The following is a 9,633-nucleotide window of genomic DNA, read 5'->3' as shown; positions in this document are numbered from 1 at the left end:
CTTCAGACCCGAAGTCCAGCCTTCCTGTCCCTCCCTCGAGGGCTGGCCCATCCTCTCACTGCGCAGAATCAGCCTCCAAGTCTGCGCCACGTGGGTGCTTTCCCAGAAACGCCCCCCTGTCAATCTCCGCACTGACCCCGCCTCCCGCTCTGTGCCGGGACTTCGCCTGGCTCGGCCCCGCCCCTGCAGCCTCAGCTCGCGCCCCTGCCGCGAGAGCAATTCTTGCGGCTTCCCTTTCTGGCCCCGCCCATTCCCGGGGGGTCCTTCTCCTCCACGGCCCGCCTTGAGTGCCGTCCGAAGAATTGCCTGACGCCCATGACCGGACAATGGGCCCCGACATTTCCCTACTCCTTTTGCTCTGCCTCCATCTCATCGCTGCTCAGGGAGATTCTCGCGGAAACATGCGTTCTTCCCTTCCCCAAGCACGAAAGCAGGGTTTCCGACACCGGCGTATGCACTGGACGCCTCAGGGCGGAGCCCGAGCTGGCGCCGGTGGGCGGACCTTGCGAGCGGCGCGCAGTATAAAGTGGGACGCGCGCCCGCCTGCGCACGCTTTGAAGAGAATGAGTGGAGGGTAAGTGCTGTTCGTCTTTGGTACTTTTTTGTCTGCGCGGCGGGGTTGGGGTCCGGGCGGTGCCCGGGGCGGCGGCGAAGCTGCGACGTCGCCGCCTGGGTGGGGTCAGGGCCTTTGAAGGGACCCGGCGCTCGCGCGCGCTCCGAGGCGAGCCTGGGGGCTCCCTGCGGGGCGGTGGTGGCGGCCGCCGAGGGTCAGGGGGGTCTCCTGCTGCCCCAGCAAACGGGGGCGCCGGGCTAGTCCTGTGTCTGCACCGCGGCCCGGCCGCGCCATTTCTGCGGCCCACGTTGCACGTCTCCGCCATCTTGGCCCTTCTTCTTGGGGGACAGGAGTGGGGGGTGGTGACATTCAGTTTCTGAGGTTTCCCACCCGCGTGCTAGGCATGTGATTTCTTTAGGAAATCGCACTTGTGTTTTTCGATTCCGGGCGGCTGACGTTTTTGTGCAAGCCCGAACACATCCTATGGGGCAGGTGGAGGCAAGATTTCGGGGATGGCTAAGCAAGAAGTGGGAGTGGGGGTCTCTACGGGAGTGACGGGGTTGTTTCTGAGAACCAGCCAGGAGTGGTCGTAGGAGAAACCAACCGGGGGCTTATTTCATCTTCAGGAATCGTTATGACACGGTCACTCCAAATATCAGAGTTTTGTGGTCACTCCAACATCACAGTCTTGTTAAAGGTTAGTTCTGGGCTGGTTGGTGCTTAAGGTCGTCTTGATCATCCGTTTCCTGATGGCCGAGCAAGGCCGCACCCCTGCCGAGGAGGCCCAGCCCGGGGCAGCTTGCTGATTTTCTGTCTCCCCACCACGGCCCAGGAAGAACCCCCCTGGCTGTGTCCCTCTCTTCAGGCAGCCACCTAGAAAACCCTTGACTTTATCCTCACCATCGCCATGTCTTCGGTGGAAGACTTTTTCTCCGGCATCCATCATTGGCATGCCCTCTTTCGCCGTTGTCCAATATATTCCTTTTTCGTAGCTTATTTTTTTAACTTATTATTAAAACCCTCCTACAGGGAAATAGACATAAGTTCAAGTGGTACCATTGTGAAACTTTGTTTGTTTTTTTGTGTATTTAGTGTTTTGAAAGTAAATTTATTTCATCCAAAATAGTTAACCGTTGTGACTCTTAAAGTAAAATTTTTCTTCTGAACGACAGTGCTGTTGTCACCTCTAATGAGACTGATCCCTTAGTGACGCCGTCCCCTGTCTGCTTTGTGGTCACGGTTCCTAAGACATCCCCAGAATGTCTCTCACGGCTGATTTTTCAAAAATGGGTGCTGCGAAGAGTCTCCAGTCATTGCTCGTGGTCCTTGTATCTTGGCTTTTTTTTCCTAGAATAGCCCCCTCATTCCTCCCAACAGGTTCTTCCAAGAGATCTGCATCTTAGCTTTCACTGTAGGCTTATTAGCAGGAATAGCCAGTGCCGAGAATGTGCAAAAGTGGGTAGGGGCGCGGGGACCCCTGGTTCTCTCCACAGAGTGGGTTTGAGGACAGTTCCCTGGGACGCTGGGGGGGTGGGGGCATCCTGCCGTCTCCATAGGGAGAGCTGTGGGCATTCTCACCCTCATGGATTTCGTGGTTCCCAGTCTCAGTGCTCTTCTCAGCTTGGCCTCTGTCCCTGAAGGTGAGTGGCCTTGGGGCCTGATTGCAGAGGGCCCAGGGCTCCCATGATGTCCAGCACTGGGCTCCTATCACCCCTGAGGACACAGTGCCCCCCAGGACCTTTGACACCTGGGGATCTGAGGAGCCCTGGTTTTGATAGTCTCTGTACCCCCAGACGGTTTCCCCCCCACCCTCACCAAGTCCTTTCTGTGTTTACAGGTGTGTCTTCAAGCGGAGGAGCCACCCACCACCACCCCCTCTTGGTAAGAACCCTTGCTCCCACTCCCTCATGCACCCACATCGAAAACACCTCACCCTCTGTTTGGGTGACTTCATACCCAGTATCTCTGGGACCTAATTTATGTGCCAACCATTGTGCTTGGGATTTATGCCAGATCCCAGCTCCACTGTTGATGGCTTGGTAGTGTTAGTCAGACACTGCTCTCCCGAGCCTCAGCTTCTGTGTCTGGAGAGTGGACCCAACACATCAGGGGTGGATGGGCCCGAGGCCTCCACACGGCGGGTGGTGGGCCGTGAGGTTTCCCGCCTTCAGAGGTAAGTGTTGAATAAGACAGAATGTGTGGGCTGTGGAAGGAAAGAATACGGATGTGTTTGGGTTTGGGGCAAGACAACTAAGGAGAACTCTAATTTTCAAACTCAGCAGAAGAAAAGAAGCAGAAAGGCTGGCAGCTGTCATCGCTCACACTGCGGGTTTTGTACAGCCTGGCTACAGTGTACCTTTCAGCAAAGCTTAGCCAGCCTCCCATGAATCCTGTGCTTACAAACTGATACAGTTATTCCAGCTGCCCTTACTTTACACACCAGCCCTTATTAAAATGACACAGATTATCGGGAGAACGTTTCACAAGTCTTTCAAAGAGCTGAATCATCAAAGGGGCAGAGATCTGCGTGTCCTCCAAAAAGAAAAGAGAGTTCTCAGCTCTAGGGGGGATTTTCCGGTCCAAGGAGCCGGGAGAATGGGGGCTGCGGGGAAATAGGACTGAAAGTGTGTTCTCCGGGATTCTCAGGTTTCGCCTCTTGCTGATGAGCGTTTAGGGATGAGCGGCTGCTTTCTGGGAAGGGTGAGCTCAGATCGTGGGTCATCTGAGGGGCTCAGGCGAGGGGTCCTCTGTAGAGCTCTGAGCCGTCAGCGCGGGCTGAGAGGGAATGTCTGGGGAAGCGTGGCGCAGGCAAGGGGCCGCCTGGGCAGTGATATGTGGCGGTGGGGGGGGTGGCAGCAAGCAGAGGGAAGATGTGACAGCAGGATAGGGAAGACCTGAGGAGTGTGTCACATCTGTCGATTTCTCAGGCAGTGCTGGCCGACAGCTGTCAGGACGTGCCCGTCCTCTCTTACATTGTCCATTCCAGTAGCTCCTGCCACACGTGGCTCGAGTACCTGAAACAGCAAGTGCAACTGGGAGCTAGATGTTGAAATTGTACCTATAAGTAGCAGCTGTGTCTTTGGACAGTGCATTTCTACACAAAACATGGGTTTGAGGGTTTGTGCTTGCTAAATAGTAGCCCACACTTGGGGAGCACTTGCTCTCTGAGTCCTCCCGGGGTCCCAGTGAGAGGCATAACCGTTCCCCATTTCACAGTCGCCTCCCCAAATCACAGAGCAAGGGAGTACAGCCACGCGTCGCTTAACGACGGGGCACGTTCGGAGAACGGCGTTATTAGGCGAGCTCGTCGTCGTGTGAACATCCAGTGTGCTTGCACACACCTAGATGCTAGAGCCACCTGGGCACTGTAGTGCTGGTCTCATGGGACCGCCACTGTTTATGGGGTCCGTCATGGACCGAGACGGGATACAGCACATGACTGCAGTGATGTGGGTCCCGCCCAGCCAGTTTGTCTCAAGACCACGGCTGCGGGGCCGGCCCCGGTGGTGCAGCCGTTAAGTACGCACATTGCACTTCGGTGGCCCGGGGTTCACTGGTTCGGATCCCGGGTGTGGACATGGCACCGCTGGGCAAGCCATGCTGTGGCAGGCATCCCACATATAAAGTAGAGGAAGATGGGCACACATGTTAGCTCAGGGCCAGGCTTCCTCAGCAAAAAGGAGAATTGGCAGCAGTTAGCTCAGGGCTAATCTTCCTCCAAAAAAAAATAAATCATCACGGCCGAACAAGAGACTTGGGAAGAGTTGGGAAATCAGACGAGAGGTGTGGGGTGTTCTCATTCGGCACGCCGGGGAGCTGAGCCCGGGGGAGGCCGCCTTCGTCTCACTGGAGTCTGCCAACTGCCTGTCTGCCCGGCGGATCTGTTCCATTTTCCAGAGGAAGAAACAGCCGGCGGGGCGGGGGGCACTTAGTTCTGTGGCTGCAGGTCGTACAAGAAGTGACACCCAGGGAGGAGCCAGGCAGGGAGGGGTGGTCTAGGGGGGCTTGGGGGCGCAGGTATGCTGTTGGAAGGTGAGTCATGGAGGCTTGCCACTTGGCCTCCCAGGGACCAGATACTGCTCATTTGTCCCGCCTGCGTCTCTGAGCTCTTGTCTGTGTCATCCCCTTAGGGCTATAGGCAAGGGACTCTGGGACCTGAGCGAGGAGGGGGATGAGGGCACCAGGGCCCCCGTGATGTCCAGCACTGGGCTCCGACCGCCCCTGAGGACACGGTGCACCCCGGGACCTTTGACACCCGGGGGTCTGAGGGGCCCTGCTCTGGGTGGGGGAGGGAGGGCTGGCGGGCCGTGGGTGCCCTGCGCCCCACTCACCTCCTCTTCCCCTCCCCCTCTTCTGTGTGCAGATGTTTCCTCCGGGACTGGAGCAGCCCCACCATCCATCTTTGTAAGAACAGAAGAGGCTCCCTCTTAGTAATACCATGATGATCATATTCAATTTATGTTATAAATGTATTGTTTATAAATAAAATTTATAAACTAAAAATTTCTAGATTATGGTAATACTAATTTAACAGAGACAAATGCTGAGCATTTGCTGAGCCAGGCTTGGTTGTAAGCACTTGCCTGCCCCCCGCTGGCCACACAAGGGCTTGGGGAGACCCCGGGCTGGTGGCCGAGGGCTCAGCTGGTGCTACTGAGGATCACCAGGTGGTGGCAGAGGGGGGAGCGTTGACGCCAGCCTCTGCGGCCCCCGAAGCTGCCATCCCCTCCGTGACGTGGAGTCCACCGCGCAGATGCTGGGGGAATGTAAGACAAGGGGGGTGCTCCATCAGAGGGTGCTAAAGGGGCTGCACGCGGGGCCCCCGTGATGTCCAGCACTGGGCTCCGACCAGCCCTGAGGACACGGTGCCCCCCGGGACCTTTGACACCCGGGGGTCTGAGGGGCCCTGCTCTGGGGATGAGGGATGGGGGCCCGTGGGTGCCTTGCACCCCACCCACCTCCTCTCCCCACGCCCCCACCCTCCCCTTCTGCCGGGAGCCATGTTACCAACGCCTGTACAGCCATCTGACAGGGTCCGGGCTGAGAAGGGCCGAGGGGCGCAGGGACGCCCCTCGGTGGAGAATGGCCGACCGTCACCCCTGATATTTTCTGAAATGTATGCATGCTTTCTATCAAGGTTTGACTATACTTGTCTCTGCTTTTCATTCTTGAAGATAGATAATTTAACTTAGCTTTTCAGTCTGATGCCTTACTAGCAAAATGATATTTTCTCCGGGCAGTGTGCTCAAGGGACAAATAGTCCTACCCCCTGAAAGACAAAGGAATGCTTTCACCCCCTAAGGGGCGCGGGAAGGTAAAGATGTTTATCCGCTGAGAACGCACATAGTCCTGGGGATAAGATACCCGGGAGTTGCTTTTTGTTCCCATTGACCATCGGAACAATGACTAGATGATCGATGGGGGCAGGGGTAGCTCCCCCAGGACGTGAACAGATGGAATGCTGTCCTGTCTGGATGTCTGGACCTTCTCTCCGCCTTTGATCTAACTTTACCATAAATTACCTTTGTTTCTGAACCCACAAATCCATACGTGAAGAATAGAAGATTCAAATAGACCCCATCCCTGACGTCAATGTATATTCGTCCCAAAATAGTAGAGGAAGTCATTTCTATACCCTTTAAAGTTTAGAAGTTAAATTTAAACATACTCCACTACAACAGATGCTAAGCTACCTATCTCCTTTAGTTTAGAGACAATAAATAATCGTTAATTGCGGAAAAGATGATCGTTAACCTCGTGCTCTATAGAATGGAATGCTAATAAAAATTCTTGTGCTCGCTTTGTACTTCCTTATCTCTCTCAGAACATCTGTAGAGCTATTTCTGTACTAATCTGAAAAACATAAAAACGACACTTGTGCACAGTAAAGACAGACTTGATTGCACCGACTCAAGTTTCACGTCTCTTCCTTCACTGCCGCGACTCTGTCCCTCCCTCAGGAACCTGGACTTGGCTGGAGCACCACTCCGGCACCCTTCCGTCTGCAAGTGCTTTCTCCAGGACTGGAGCAGCCCCACCGTCCTTCGGTAAGGACAGAAGCTCTCTCTTGTTAATACCATGCTAGTCATTAAATTTATTCTAAGTTTGTAGTGAGTAAACCTTACAGACCGTGGCAGCGACAGGCAGGTGCCGAGCGCTTGCTCTGAGCCGGGAGCCATTCTAAGTGCTCGACTCATTTCATCTCCACCGTTGCCCTATGAATTGGGGGGGTCACAGCCAACATCCTGTGTCAGGGGTCCTGAACGGGCTGTCCCCCGCAATGTCCAGCACTGGCCTCTCACCGCCTGTGAGGACATGGTGCCCTCCGGGCCCTTTGATACCCCGGAGGGCTCTGAGGGGCCGCTCTGGAGAGACGGGGGCGGGGCCGCTTCCCCGCCTGATGTCTTTGGTGTCCTTCCTGCAGGTCCTCTGGCCGAGGCCTCAGGCTCCTGTGCCTCTCCCGCCCGGGGCACCTGTGGCCATGGCCGAGGGCGCGCTGGCACCCATGGAGGTGGGGCGGGGGGACCGCCAGTACACGTACACCGAGCTCCTGGCCATCTTGCAGCGCTTCAAGCAGAACCCCAGCGAGCTCATGATCACCTGGATCCTGCGGGTGTATGACCAGGGGGGCTCAGCCCTGACCCTCAGCCCCGGGGAGCTGACGCTGCTGGGCGACCTGACCAGCGACACCGTCTTCAACTACCGCTGCAAGGCGCTGCGCGGCGGCCGCCAGCCGCTGCTCGCCTGGCTGCTCCTGGCCTGGCGCCAGCACTGGGAGTCCTTCCTGCATTTCGACTCCACCGAGCTGCCCTTCCAGCCCTGGACCACCATGGAGGAGGGCATCCAGCTGGTGCGCGAGCTGGGCATGCTGGACTGGATCTACAGCGAGCCGCCCCTGCCTGCCACGCCCGAGGACGGGCCCTTCACGCCCGGCCTGCAGCAGCGCCTGCTCACGGCGGCGCCCTCTGAGGCGCGGGTCTCGCTGGTCAACCTGCTGGTCAAGGGCATGACGGTGCTGGAGGCCATGATGAAGATCCACGCCCTCGCCGACGTCGGCCTGCTCTGGCGTCACAGCCAGCCGGGCGGCGCCAAGCTCGTGCTGGGGCCCAACCCGACGCACAAGGACCTCCTGGGCTGGCTCCTGAGCCACGGCGTGCCCAGGGAGAGGGTGGACAAGCAGCCCACCAAGGTCCTGATGGAACTCTACATCAGAGAGGCCAGGCGCAGCCGTGGCCACCCGGCCTGTGTGCTGGGGGACAACCGCTGGCCGCCGCCGCCGCCACCGGTGCATCGCAATTAGGACCCCCAGGCCTGGCCTTCCATGGCCCTCGGAGAGGAGGCGGGAGGCCACGTTCTTGGGGAGCCAACAGGGCAGGGGGCGAGCACCTCAAGGGCCACGAGTCTCCTGCACGTCCCCAGGACAGACTGAGGGACCATTTGCCCGCCTGTTCTCCAGCCTACTGTGGGCAGGCCCCCTGACAGCGTGTTGGGGGAGCCCAGAGGGGTCCTCGCCCCCGGCCACCCCACGGGCATCACCGGCCAGAACTGTGGAGGGGAAGGGGCTGGCTGGTGGCTGCCGGGTGTGGTGGCCCCTCTGGGTGAGCCAGCCCAACACAGCCCGGCACGTTTCAGTCTGTCTGTTGGAGCCCGATGGGCATGGCGGGTGGACCCCTCTCCCACCCGGGCCCGCAAAGCACTACAGGCCAAGCGGGGAGACCCCATGGTCCGTGGCATGTAAGCCTCTTGAATTTTGTGCCCTTTTTCTTAAGGTTTCTTCAAATGCACTGTTTTTACTTAGCGCTTTAAGCATAGATGACACTTAGTTTTAGGGGCACTCATTTCTCTTGTAAGTGTTTTTTAAACCTTTTGGCCATGGCTTTCCCTTTTGAAGTGGACTCGTGCTGTTTACTCACCTGGGGAAGGTGCGGCTGTTCCCATCCGGCTTGTCCAGCTGCCTGTGTAGCCTCCAGCCAGTGTTTGTCACATGGGTTAAGAGTGTCGGGAACCACAGCCTCGTGAGGGTGGACAGCCCTGCAGTCAGTGCTGGGCACACTCTGCGCGCTACAGAGCGCGCCTGGCGCTGCGCGTGCACTGCAGTATTGGTGCAGTCCTGGGTGGAGCTTAATCCAGGCCCCTCCCGGGGCAGGGGCAGGTGGGACACAGGGTGGCCACCTCCCCGCGGGCTGGGCTCTGTCGGCCCCTGGGAGCCGCTCACAGCAGTGAGGGAACCTGCCAGAACTCTGGGTCTCTCCTGGATCTCTAAGCAAGAAGCTGCACGCACTCCCAGGACCAGGAAGCGCAGAGGGTATCCGAGGCTTTCCCTGGGTGCTGCTGCTGTCCACGGAGGCCCCGGGACCACCCCGCACCCCCTGCAGGTCCCTGGGGATGGGTGCTCCTGACAAGAGGCTACTTGGGGGGCCCATGGCAGGCTCCCTCGCCCCATGGCACTGGGAGTGGATGGGCCTGTGGGGAGGGTGTGCTGGTGCCCCAACAAGGAAAAGGGATGTCCCTGCCTCTCTGGATATGAGGACAAGGCTGCTGGCCCCGGCCCGTTCCCTCCCACAGTCCAGGGGTCCCGGTGGCTAGGAGTGGCTCTGCTTCTGGTCACAAGCTCCCCTTGCCTCTGAGCCTCTTACCCCTTTAAACGGGCACCAAGTGACTTACTGAGTGCCTGCTGTACACCAGGCTCTCCCCGGGTAGTCCAGTGGGTGTTCACACGTTTGCCCAATGGTGCAGGCACAGCCGTTGGTGCTGTGCACAAGGGACAAGACCCTTGGGACTGGTGCCTTGGCCAGGGCCACACCGAGAGGAGGCAGCCCCCAGACTGCTGCCCAGCACCCGGCATGTGAGGAGGGTGGAGCCCCCTTCTGGGGTGCAGGAGCACAAGTGCCTGGGCTCCTGGCTTAGCAGGTGTGTGGTGGCTGTCCTTACCTACTGTGCTGTCCCAGAGAACACTTGCGGTAGTGGAAACTGTGCACTGCCCAGGGGGCAGCCCCCAGCCATGCACGGCCAGCAAGCACTTGAATTGTGGCCACTGTGACTGGCACCTCCAGTTTACATTGTATGTAATTTAAACCGTC

The 9,633-nt window shown here is 58.1% G+C and overlaps 1 protein-coding gene and 4 non-coding genes across 9 annotated transcripts; all 5 read left to right on the top strand.

The window, feature by feature from the left end:
- Positions 1-249: 249 nt before the first annotated feature.
- On the top strand, positions 250-8,443 carry LOC103540874 (Friend virus susceptibility protein 1-like). Of its 5 annotated transcripts, XM_070633270.1 has the most exons (6): positions 488-574; positions 1,180-1,250; positions 2,391-2,434; positions 4,917-5,319; positions 6,514-6,600; positions 6,978-8,443. In XM_070633270.1, the coding sequence occupies exon 6, from the start codon at positions 7,035-7,037 to the stop codon at positions 7,851-7,853; it is 819 nt and encodes a 272-aa protein (XP_070489371.1). In that variant the 5' UTR covers positions 488-574; positions 1,180-1,250; positions 2,391-2,434; positions 4,917-5,319; positions 6,514-6,600; positions 6,978-7,034; the 3' UTR covers positions 7,854-8,443. The 5 variants fall into 5 exon arrangements, 4 of the variants coding, with proteins under 4 accessions (XP_008505767.2, XP_070489373.1, XP_070489372.1 ...); XM_070633272.1 differs by lacking the exon at positions 1,180-1,250 and having other exon boundaries at positions 256-574; XM_070633271.1 differs by lacking the exon at positions 1,180-1,250 and having other exon boundaries at positions 256-574; positions 6,378-6,600.
- On the top strand, positions 2,229-2,319 carry LOC139073770 (small nucleolar RNA SNORD88). Its single transcript, XR_011522758.1, has one exon. It is a non-coding gene; the product is annotated as a small nucleolar RNA SNORD88 (small nucleolar RNA).
- On the top strand, positions 4,737-4,827 carry LOC139073768 (small nucleolar RNA SNORD88). Its single transcript, XR_011522756.1, has one exon. It is a non-coding gene; the product is annotated as a small nucleolar RNA SNORD88 (small nucleolar RNA).
- Positions 5,370-5,460, top strand: LOC139073769 (small nucleolar RNA SNORD88). The gene has a single exon (XR_011522757.1). It is a non-coding gene; the product is annotated as a small nucleolar RNA SNORD88 (small nucleolar RNA).
- Positions 6,823-6,916, top strand: LOC139073771 (small nucleolar RNA SNORD88). The gene has a single exon (XR_011522759.1). It is a non-coding gene; the product is annotated as a small nucleolar RNA SNORD88 (small nucleolar RNA).
- Positions 8,444-9,633: the final 1,190 nt, after the last annotated feature.

Source organism: Equus przewalskii, chromosome 9, assembly GCF_037783145.1.
Source record: "Equus przewalskii isolate Varuska chromosome 9, EquPr2, whole genome shotgun sequence".
Classification (NCBI taxonomy): Eukaryota; Metazoa; Chordata; class Mammalia; order Perissodactyla; family Equidae; genus Equus; species Equus przewalskii.
The sequence above is the reverse complement of the archived record's forward strand: the minus strand, read 5'-3'. Positions and strand labels throughout refer to the sequence as shown.

What these genes read in the sequence shown, in the direction of transcription:
- LOC103540874 (XM_008507545.2), top strand. Translation starts at nt 7,035, where the DNA reads ATGGCCGAGGGCGCGCTGGCACCCATGGAGGTGGGGCGGGGGGACCGC.